This window comes from Typopeltis vanoorti, chromosome 25 (genome assembly GCF_054136105.1).
Source record: "Typopeltis vanoorti isolate ZY-2024b chromosome 25, IOZ_Tvanoo_1.0, whole genome shotgun sequence".
Lineage (NCBI taxonomy): Eukaryota > Metazoa > Arthropoda > Arachnida > Uropygi > Thelyphonidae > Typopeltis > Typopeltis vanoorti.
The window spans coordinates 36,132,169-36,144,334 of NC_143573.1; the positions used below are offsets into that span (position 1 = coordinate 36,132,169).

Here is a 12,166-nt window from a genome sequence, read left to right on the forward strand (position 1 = left end):
ACATTCTTCAGGTCTAGTTTAGTGACTCGTAATACAACTAGTGTATAACGTGCGAGTTAATAAATTTCGTGATTAATTTTTTAAAATTAATTTTTAATTTACCCATGGCTGATTTTGAGTAAGGCATTAGTAATAAAGGTGGTCAAATTATAATTCACTAAGGATTCGAGTTTGTTCATCACCGTGAAACTGCTATCGGAACTATTCATTGGCGTTGTGCAAAGTTTAGAACTTTACATTGTCGATCGCTGCTCCATACCAGAGACAACAAGATTATCCGTGAGTCTTCAGAGCACTGTCATGTTAATAGGACTTTTGAATCTGAAGCTCATCAACTTGCAAATCAAATGAAAAGAAAATGTTGATTTGGCTATGTTGAGTTGTTAGCTATTATTGCACGAGCAAAGGCTCGTGCAATTATAGCTAACAATTTAGTGACTGTATCAGACGGATGAAAAATGTACCTACCAAAGAAGAGCACCATGACGAGGCGATTAAATAGATCCAAAGCTAAAACAATCGGAAACGTCCCGTCAAATCCAGATAACAAAAATTTGAAATACCAGAGAAATACTCTAAATGGATTATTCATGATTCCGGGGCAGAAGATCCAGAACGTATAATACTAATTGGTCACAAGGCTCTTCTAGATCAACTTGTAGTTAACAATTTTTGGCTAGCAGATGGTAACATTTAAAGTGGTTCCAGAAATATATTATCAGTTATACAGTATCCATGTCCAATATGATTCAGGCGTCACTTTTCCTTGTCTACTGGCTCTTCTACCAGGGAAAAAGGAAGAAATAAACGTGAATATGCTGAACATGTTACTGGAGAAAATTCCTCAAGGTTGACAACGAAAAATTTTGACCGATTTTAAAACAGCAGCAATGAATGCTTTCCATGCCATGTTTGAAAACATCGAAATTGGTGGCTGCTTTTTCCACTTATCACAATCTATTATATGCAAAGTAAATGAATGTGGACTAAAATCTCTATATGAATCCAATCATTCATTTGCAGTACACATTAAAATGTTACAATAACTTGCATTTTTACAAGAAGAAGAAGTGTTAGAAACATTTTTAGAAGTTGCTGATCTGTTCTCTAATTTAGACGAATATAATGAACAAATCGAGCAAGTTCTCCTTTACTTCGAACATACATATATTCAAGGTCGACAGCTCAGGAACGGCACTTATAGACAACCTCTATTTAATATTTCTACTTGGAACCATAGACACTCTGCAGCCAACTGTATAGCTAGAACTACAAATTGTATCGAACGATAGCACAATGGAGTTCAGTCTCTCTTTCAGTGTTCCCATCCAATGGTTTGGAAATTTTTGGATAACATTGTTAAAGAATTATCTTTACAACATACAAACTATTTGCAGTTAACTGGTCAACGAAACCCAGGACGTTGTAGGTACATTTCGTTAAAACGACGTATTTCAAATATTGTACAAAATTATGACTCTAATAGACGATTGGAATTTTTACGTTGTATAGCTTATATGACTTAGTGTTTGTTTTTTATTATTTTTTAAATTAAAAGTAATTTTTGCAATATTAAGAAAGTTTGTGTTTAATTTACTAACAAAATACCAAAAATATTTTAATTGAATTAAAGTCAACAGGTAGGTCTTATAAAGTGTTAAAAAATTAACGGAACTCTTATCTGAAATTAAATATAAAATTCATCATATATCTATTTTTATCTATATGTAATTTCTTCACTGTGTAATTTTGTCTCTGTGTAATTTTCGTGAGGATAGAAGGGGTAAAAAGGGAGGAGGAGTGCTATTGATGATAGAGAAAGAGTTATGTCCATACAAGATAGAGATGCAAGAGGGAAATAGGGCCAGTGGTTTTGAGGTAGTATGGTGTGAGATAGAGGTGAATAGAATCAAATTGTTGGTGGGATGTTGTTATAGACCTGGTAATGTGGATGGTGGTGGTGATAGTGAAATGTATAGTCAAATAAGCCAAGCAAATAAGAAAAGGGTGATGATTATGGGTGATCTTAATTATGGCAATATAGACTGGAATGAAGAGATAGCAACTGGAAGTTAAGAAAATGAGTTTCTTGAGTTTTTGAGGGATAACTACCTCAGACAGTATGTAACAGAGGGCACACAAGGATTGAGGGTCTTGGATTTAGTCATCTCATCAGAGGATGTAATTATAAATGAGGTGTGTCAAATCATCCACCAATTGGTGAGAGTGACCATGAGGTGATTACCTGGGTGGCTGCCACAGTACGATGACCTCTGTGAGAAAAGAGTATATGTGGAACTACAAGGGGGGGCGATTATGAAGAGCTCAGGAGACAGCTTGCGGGTGTAGCATGGAATGAGAAGTTAGCTGGAAAAGAGATCAATGCAGCTTGGGGGATTTTCAAAAACTATTTAGTAGATGCAATGTCTAAATGTATTCCAAGGGTGAGAAGGTTAAATAAGGTGGGTGTGAGATGGATGAATAAAGAAATTAAGCATGCAATACAGAGAAAAAGGGCATTGTGGAGACAGCATTAGGGAAGTGGTAATAATCAATTCCATGAGGTCTGCAAAGACAAAGCAAGGAGGGTGACTTGGTTGGTAAGGGTAGCTAAATAGAGGTATGAACAGCAGTTGGCTAATGAAGCCAAAAAGAATCCTAAGGAGTTCTTTCAATATGTAGCCAGCAAAAGAAAGAATTATGGAAGAATGACATTGATTGGAGAAAATGGTATAAAGACAGCTGATGCAGAATGTGTGGTGGAGATACTTAATGAAAAGATCTTTCAATCTTGTGAAAGTGACTTCATGGAGGCATTGAGAGCCCCCTTGTCCTCATTCCTTTCCCCTGTTACACCAAATGAAAGAATTTCCCAGTGTCAACCCTGCAACTACTTCTCAATAGTTTTAAATGGCTGAATCATATCAGCTCTCCTTCTGTCTAAACTTTGCAAGCTATATTCTTGCAGTCTATCCTCATAACAAACATTGATCAGTCTTGATATCATCTTTGTTATCTGCCTCTGAACTCTCTCCAAGGTTAATTTATCCCCTTCAAATCCTGGAGATCATATTTGAGCACAATAGTCCAGGTGTGGTTTGATCAGGGCTTTATACAGTGGAATGACAACACTTTAATCTCTGCTATTCAACATCCATCTCAGTATTGCAGCAATCTTCTTGGTTACTTACACCATCTTTGAAATATGTTTCCTGAATTTCAGGTTTCTATCAATCATCATCCCAAGATCCCTTGCCTCCCCCCACTTCCTCTGGCGCAACTCCTCCAGCAAAGTATGTAGCCTCCCATCGATGTGTCCCAAATTTCAAGACTTTACATTTAGCCGAATTAAACTGATATCCCCATTCATTTTCGCATCTGTCCAGTTTATTCAAATCCTCTTGCAGGGCTACCACATCTACACTATTACTAATAACCCTTCCCTGTTTCACATCATTTGCAAACAACTGAATATCCCCCCCCCCTGCAATCCATTGACAATGTCATTGATATAAAGGTTAAACAATACAGGTCTCAGTACTGCACCCTGTGGGACCCACTTGTAACCTTTTGCTTCTTTGAATACCGCCCCCTCATACACAACTCTCTGATACCTATCAGACAGCCAATCACCAAACCATTTCACTAACCTAACATCCAAACTTGTGCTGCAACTTATGCTAATATTTATAGCATGATATGCTGTAAATATCAGCATATCATGTGGCACCCTGTCAGATGCCTATGGCAGAATATGCCTTTACCTTATCAACTGTTCTTGTCACTTTATTATAAAAGGCAATCAGATTACTAAAGCAAGAGCACCCCTTAATAAATCCATGCTGACTCTCACAGATAACATTACTCTCAACTGCTCAACACTATAAATGATCTCTCACTAATCTATCAATCATTATCTATCAATAATAGTAATCTTCTCCAAAATCTTAAACTACTGATGAAATACAAACTGTTCTGTAGTTTGACACTTCCGTTCTACTATCACCCTTATGCAATGACACTATCTTACCCTCCTTCCAGTCCTTGAACACCTTTCCCGTGGCCAGACTCTCATTGAAAAGCTAGGTACAAGAAGCTGTTCGTCCTTTAACACATTCTCTCAAAACCTGTGGTAAAATCCCACCCAGTCTCATTACTTTATTGACATCCAAAGTAACCAGTATTTGAAACACACTCTCTTCTTCCACTTCTAAACCATGAACCTGCCCCATCTCTCTAGTATTAAAACCTACTTATCCAGGATGAAATTATATTTTTTTCCCCCATTTCCTCCATCATGCAATATGAGTGAGGTTTCATAATCAGATCAGACATCATGAGAGACCCACTATTTTTTTTTTTATTTTTGAGGGTATAACTTTAAAATAGTTATTCTGAAGACTGGACATTAGATAGCATACTGGATTGAGGCTAGTAGTTATCTTGCTGTCACTATTCTGCCTAGAGGAAGTCCAAGTAATGGTACATAGGGAGTCATTGCCAAGGCCACAATTAGCAGAGGAATTTGATGAAATTCTACATTTGTATGGCTAAATTCATTACTGTATATTCCATATATCTCCCAAATTCAACCAAACTAGGGAAAAAAAAAAAAAAAACATGAAAAGTCAAGCATAGAGAAACAGATTGCCTGAAGATAAAAGCTAATCTTCACAAAGCCTACCAGATTTACTTCACAAATATGTGTTCTTGTTCATTTCCACAACCAGACTGCAAAACCATATACTTATCCTAACAAAAACTCAAATTTCAACTTCTTCAATTCAAGCACTATTTTCCCAATTACACCATCTTGACTCCTGTCCTCTCAAAAGTGGCATTTGTAAGTATGTAAGTTCTGATATACCATGTCAGAGTTTGAACTTTTTTTGTTTAATTTCCTTTCTTTAAATGCTGATTTTCTCCAGTCCAACTTTCCTAATAGTGAAAAAGTCCATCTTCTTGGAGATTTTAATGTTCACAACAACTGACATTCCTTTTCCAACTGCAACATCACACAGGGATAGATGTAAGACATTTGCTATCACCAGTGGTCTTTAAACAGATTGTTCACATACCTACCAGAATACCAGATATTTCTAGCATTTTTTTTTTTTTTTTTTGATCAGAAGACTGAAAACAATACATCTGCACTGAATATTACCAAAGCAATTCCTATTGGTATGGAAACATTTATTGACTATTCCACTTTAAATTCTTGTCACTTTATCTAAGTATTGATTCTTCAAGAAGCCTTCCAAGGCTGTACAAGAGAAGAACAAAACATAACACAATTAGCTTTCATCAAAATTTTCCTCTTCCTTTTCTGTTTACACCAAAGCTCAAAAATAGCTGCAGACAAACTACTAGCATGTCCAAAAATGATTGTGAAGGAGCCAAAGGCAGGAAACTTGTATGATGTCCAAATGGCAGTCATGCTTTCTGGTATCTTGCCACATCTACTGGTTGTAATTTTTTTCCAACTGTCTACTGCCTCTTTTGCACTTGAATCGTTCCATTGTATCATTATCTACAGATAAAGCACCAATATCCTGGCTTCTTACTGGGCTACAGAGTTGACCCCTATTCTGTATTGCCTTTTAATTATCTTGTAGAACCTAGCAGAAAAATATTTGGTTCTACAACTATCTCTGATTAAGAGCATATTAATAATATGATTATTATTATTATTATTACTAAAAACACACGTAATAACCACAGTAATGACTATTTATTTCGTAAATATTTCATATCCCAAGTATCTTGGGACATCATCAGTACAGTAGTTTAAACAATACTAGGAATAACATATAGTTAGGGCACATGATTACAATGAAATCTCAATATGCGTGCAGTAACGTGTTATAGAAGTAAATTAAATATAACTGGAAAAAAAAGAAAAATAAAAAAATTGAAAAATAAAAAATAAAATAAAATAAAATAAAATATATATATATATAAAGATTATTTAACACAATTTTGTATGACAATTTCCCATACTTTAGGAATAGTAAGAACATCGTTGCGGTTTAAATTTGGTCTGTGTAGTAGGGCTTCAGCACTTTGTTTATATAAACGTTCATATTTATATAAAGATCTGTGTAAAAGTTTCAACTTCTCCCAATGGATCCTATGGTTTGGATTTTCAACTCTGTGTTGGGAGAGACCAGATTTCTGCGGTTTGAAAAGAAGAATGTGGTCTTGATGTTCCAAGATGCGTTTCTGAACAGACCTACCTGTCTGACCAAAGTAAGACAATTTGCAGGAGCATGGGATCTCATAAACGCCAGGTAACATCAGAGGAGAGAGTTTGTCCTTAGGAGAAGGTAACAAGTTATAGATTTGGTTGATAGGTTTGTAAGTAGTGGCAAAATTGTATTTCTTCATAATTTTTGAAAGACGTTCAGAGATGCCTTTGACGTGAAGTATGGGAATCCTATGGACTTCTTCTTGTCTGGGTTGATGTGTGGGAAGGTGACTGATGATTTTTTTGAGTTGTTTTAAGATCATATCCATTTAGTATAGCTGTATTTTTGATTATTTCTAGTTCTTGGCTTAGAGAATCTTCAGAGGAGCAGAATTTGTGTGCTCTGGAAACTAGTGATTTAATGATGCCAAATTTCTGAGATGGATGATGAGCGGAAGAATTGTGAATGTAGCGACCTGAAAATGTAAACTTGCGATAGAAAGATGTGGCGAAAATGAACCATCTTCTTTTCTTTGAATGTGTAAATCCAGAAAGGAGATACCCTGTGGAGATTCTTTTTCTAGCGTAAAGTTGATGCGAGGATGAAGAAGGTTTATTTTATCTATATGGCAAATGGCATTGGTAATTTCTCCTATCTCTACTAAATATGCTAATATGCATACAGTGGGTATTCAACACCACTCCACGCTGAAAATTCACAAAGTGTATTTTTCTTCATCTTCAATTATTCCTTCTGCTGTTGTTTTTGGACCGTCTTCCCTGTAATGCATACCCTAAAGAATACAATTCCACAGACCTTCTTTCTTACCTTTCCACCCATCCAGAATAATAATATATTATAGGATGAACAACCTCATGTTTTTTGACAGTTTCTCTCTAATGTATATTCTAAGAAGTAAAATTCTGCAAACCTTCTTTCTTCTCACTTTTCTGCCCATCCACAGTACAAATATACTATAGGATGAAGAAACTTTCATGGATGAAGAAACTTTCATGGTTTTTTTACATTAAAAAAAAAATTGTCAGTCTGGTTTGCTGAGCAAGTCATGTCACCCCTCTCCAATCAATAAACTATGGATTTGTATCCCACCATGGGAATGGATGTTTGCAAAAGTGTTTAGGTAATTGATGATTTTCATTAATCATGATGTGGGACTATCACCACTGCTTAATGAAGATCCAAAGTGGGTTTAAAGACCAGAAGATTGATCTCTACCCCCCTGGATTATTTAGCCCTTAGCCCACCTGTGGCACTAAAGATACAGTTTATATCTTTTGTTGGTGTATGGATTCACATTAACAAAAATTTAAAAAAAATTAGCAATCAGGTAAAATAAAAAAAATTCAACAGGTTCTTTCCATAAGTGACCAGTAAAAGAATGCAAGATTATAGAAAGATGATGTTAAGTGATGCAAATGGCAGACTGCTAACTAGTGTGCAGAATATATTTTAAGCATTTAATGAACAAGTCATTATCATAAGCATGATATTATAGAGTTTAACTGAGGAGGAATGATGGAAGAGAATGTGGTAGTGAGAGTGAGCAGGAAGTGCATTATGTTCAATAATATGCTCAATAGCCCCAAGAATTTATAGTTCTATGCTAATGTGACTTGAATTTAATAAATGATGCTACAAGAATTTCATTCAGGCTCACTAATATTAATAACTTACTTGAATAAGATCATCTCTAGATTTAAATTCGGAGAAGATAACATTTTCCATGGTCAATATTTTAGTAAGTGAAACATAAAGTCGGCTAGTGCAGCGAATATGAGCGTCTTCAGGCAACAGATTATCTAGGTTAGCTTTAATTACAGATCCTGGATCAAATGCAGGATGAAATGGTCCGAGTGTATAAGATCGGGACTGTGCTGCTGCACCCAGGAAACATTTTGCTACTTTATCTGCAAATAAAAAGAGGGAAAATAAAGAACAAGATATGCTTTATTTTTGTAACTTTTCAAATTATAATGAATAGCAATGCATCATATTATTATTATTATTATTATTAAAAATATTAACATTTTAAATATTAAAATATTAAATATTAAAATATATTTAAAAAAATTATTATTATTAACATTTGACCTCCATGGAGTCAGAGATTCATCGTGAGAGGTCACGCTATTGCACACAATGCCCATCCAACACACACACCATTGCATACAATGCTCATCCAACCATGCCTTAAACTGATTCAATGTGTCTACACCCACAACACACTCAGGCAATGCATTCCACTCACCAACCACCCTCCATGCAATAAACCTACTCCTCACTCCTCTTTTCACACACCATCCTTATACAGTTTCCAGTGATAGCCTCTTGTTCTACTCCCCTCTCCCATTCTATGAAAAATTTCTTCCATCTCGACCTGATAACAACCCCTCACCAGCTTATATGTCTCAATCATATTCCCCCTCTTCCTCCTATTCACGAGGCTCTGCAACTTACATTCCCTCAATCTGTCCTCGTACTCCACATTCCAAAGACCACTGACTACTTTTGTGAATCTTCTCTGGACCCTTTCTAACATATCCTTGTCACCATGAAAACCAGGCGACGAAATCTGTGCACATTAATCCATATGACACCTGATCAAGGCCTTATACAATGGAATTATAACCCCTCTATTTCTACATACCAGGGTCCTCCGCATCGTTGCCATTATCCGATGTGATGTCTTCACAACTTGTGCAATGTGATCCCTGAATTTCAGGTCCTTGTCCACCATCATTCCTAGATCTCTCATCTCATCTACTTCTGTTAAAGTTTCTCCCCACCAAGTGAATACTTTGCATCCCATTGTTGCTTACCAAATCTCAAAACCTTACACTTTGCAACATTGAACTGACAGTTCCACTTACATGCCCAATCATGCAATCTATTCAAGTCCTCTTGTAAGGCAATAACATCCACTTGATTCTACATTGCTTTCCCCTTTTGCATCATCTGCAAACAGCTGAATCTTTAACTTCATCTTACCATGATCATTCTTCCTTCTACTTGCCACATATCTAAAAAACGCTAGGGTTTTTCTTTGTCTGATTTGCCAATTTCTGCTTATACTCTACTTTTGTTTTTCTTACTAACTGAGTCACTCTCCTGACTTGTTCTTTATACTCTTCAAGTGACTGATTATTACTGTTATTCATCTTGTACTTCCTCCAAAGTACCTTCTTTTACCAGATTTCATGTTTAAGCTCCATATTCATCCATTTTACACCTACCTTATTCAACCTTTTGGCCTTCAGAACACAGTCGTACATTGATGCTGTTATGTATTTCTTTGCCAGTTCCCATGCAGTATTTATTCCCTTACTACTCAACTCCTCATTCCACGTTATAGCTCCAAGCTGTCTCCTAAGCTTGTCATAATCACCAGTCTTATAATACTACATATATCGTTTCCTCACAAAAGTCTGCATGACTAGCCACAACACAGGTGATTACTTCATTATCACTTTCACCCACTGGAGGAAAATGTTAAACCCCTCTAACAATTACATCCTCTGATGAAATGATGAGATCTAGAACTTTGATCCTCGCGTGCCCTTCTTTACATGCTGCCTGAGATAGTTATCTCTCAAGAACTCGAGAAATTCATTTTCCTTATTCCCAGATGCTAGCTCTTCATTCCAATCTATACTACTATAATTAAAATCACCCATAATAATTACCTTTCCTTTGTTCACTAATCCAAGTTGTTTATACATTTCTTCATCACCACCTTCCACATTCCCAGGCCTATAGCAACATCCAGCTAAATACGTCTTCCTCTCAACCTCCAAGGTGCACTACACTGCTTTATAACCATTGCCACTATTTCTCCCTTTCATATCTACATTATGTGGACTTAATTCCCCTGCTATCATCAGCAGCACTTCCCATCCCTTCTTCCCCTTTCATTCCTCACAAAAAATACTGTACCCTTCCATTTCTATTCCCATTATGATATATCATCTTCATTCAACCATATTTCACTTATTCCAATGATTTGGGGGAAAATAAACTCAATCACTGAAACCATTTCATTCTCTTTATTCCTGATACTTCTGTTATTTGTAAACAAACACAGCAGTTCATTTTTAGGTCTATAGCCAGTCCTACCCAAGTCATGTGTTGTTGTGATTTCCCCACTATACCTGCCCAATCACCTTTATCACCGCTTACAATATATGCCTGCTCAGTCTCAGCTCCCCCCCCCCCCACATCGCAATATTCTCCATCTTCATATACACATTCACTGCCACTTTCAACATTCACTCTCTCTATGACAGGAAGGTAGACCACCATCTGGAAATTCGACCCTATTTATTGGTTCCTTCAACACTCGAACTCTGTCTACTGACTCCCATATTGATTTCCTGCTTCAAGAACTGCAAAATGTAAAGTTTGATGTCCTCGCTATCTGTGAAACCCGAAGAAGCGCTGAATTAACAGCAAAATGGAACAATGGCAACCAAATTTTCCTGGGAGCCTCAGATAACACTACAAGGACTGGAGGAGTTGGCTTCATCATAAATGAAAGGCTAACTAAAAATATTATTTCTTGTACAATCTATTCTGAATGACTAGGAACACTAATATTAAAAATTGGAGAATCCATAATGATAAAAATAATAGTAGCCTATGCACCCACTCAACAGCTGACAAAGAAGAAATAAAAATTTCTATGAACACCTACAAGAAACATTATGAAAAAAAAAAAAAAACATACATAATAGTGTGTGGAGATTTCGATGCAAAGATTGATACAGGATTTATTGAAGAAAAATACATTGGACCGTGGGGGAAAGGGGAAAGAAATGAACGAGGTGAATTCCTGCAGAATTTGTAGAAGCAGAAAGGCTGTACATTATGAATAGTTTCTTTAAAAAGAGAACTGGAAAAAGATGGACTTGGAAATTTCTCCAAATGGAGAGACAAGAAATGAAATTGATTTCATCCTAACTGATTGCAAAAGAATAATAAAAAATGTCGAAGTCATTGGGAAAACTTACTGCGATATTCATTCAGAGACCACCATCCAATAAGAGCCACTCTCAAAATACATAAAAAAAATGAACGCATACGAGCACAGTCCAACCACAAAAAACACTCAAAACAGATAAACCCAGAAGAATTTAGAAAAAAGGTGGAAGAAACCGACTGGAAATTAAAAAATGACATCGACGAAGATTTAACAAACTTTAACAATAAATTAATGAACTGCAAAGAAAGAACCTCGTATGAACTTCCTCCTAAGACCAGGGAACGCCATCAGCAAGAACAATAGAACTATTGAAGAAAAGAAGAATACTGAAAGATACAAGAAAAGATCGTCTAGAATATAAAATTATTTGTAAACAACTGAGGCAGAATATCAAAGATAACTATAACATATATAGAACAATAAAATTGGCAGAAGCAGCTAAGCTCTGCAGTAGCCTAAAAAAAGTAGAAAAAAAAATCTAAAGCAGCCACTACCGTCAGCCTTCATAGACAATCAAGGAAACAGACACACAAACAGAAGTGAAATGGAAAAAATAGTAAAATCGTTTTATGAGAACCTTTACTCATCTAAACAAGTAATCACAGCTCCAGTACCAGACGAAAATTTGGAAAATCTGGAAATACCATCTGTCCTACCTGAAGAAATAAAAATGGCTATCCACCATATGAAAAATGACCGATCACCAGGAATTGATGGTATAAAATCTGATGAATTAAAAATGGGTGGACAAATACTCTTTAAAGCTCTAACAGAAAGGTTTACCCAATATATACAATTAAGGAAAGTACCTACTGAATTGAAAACATCAAAGACCATAATTCTGCATAAAAAAGGTAATAAAGAAGACATCAGTAACTACAGACCTATCTGTCTATTAGCACATGCATATAAAATATTCACCAGAATCATCCTAAACCGAATACAAACCTCCATCAATGAAAATAGCTGCAAAGAACAG

The 12,166-nt window shown here is 35.9% G+C and overlaps 1 protein-coding gene across 1 annotated transcript in view; it reads right to left on the reverse strand.

Annotated features, from left to right (window-relative positions):
• Positions 1-12,166, reverse strand: part of LOC150092665 (patatin-like phospholipase domain-containing protein 4) — a 241,276-nt gene that overhangs the window by 174,552 nt on the left and 54,558 nt on the right. Inside the window, exon 2 of the mRNA XM_090414254.1 lies at positions 7,884-8,116. Within this exon, the coding sequence (XP_090270380.1) occupies positions 7,884-8,116 (233 nt within the window). The remainder of the gene's footprint in view (positions 1-7,883; positions 8,117-12,166) is intronic.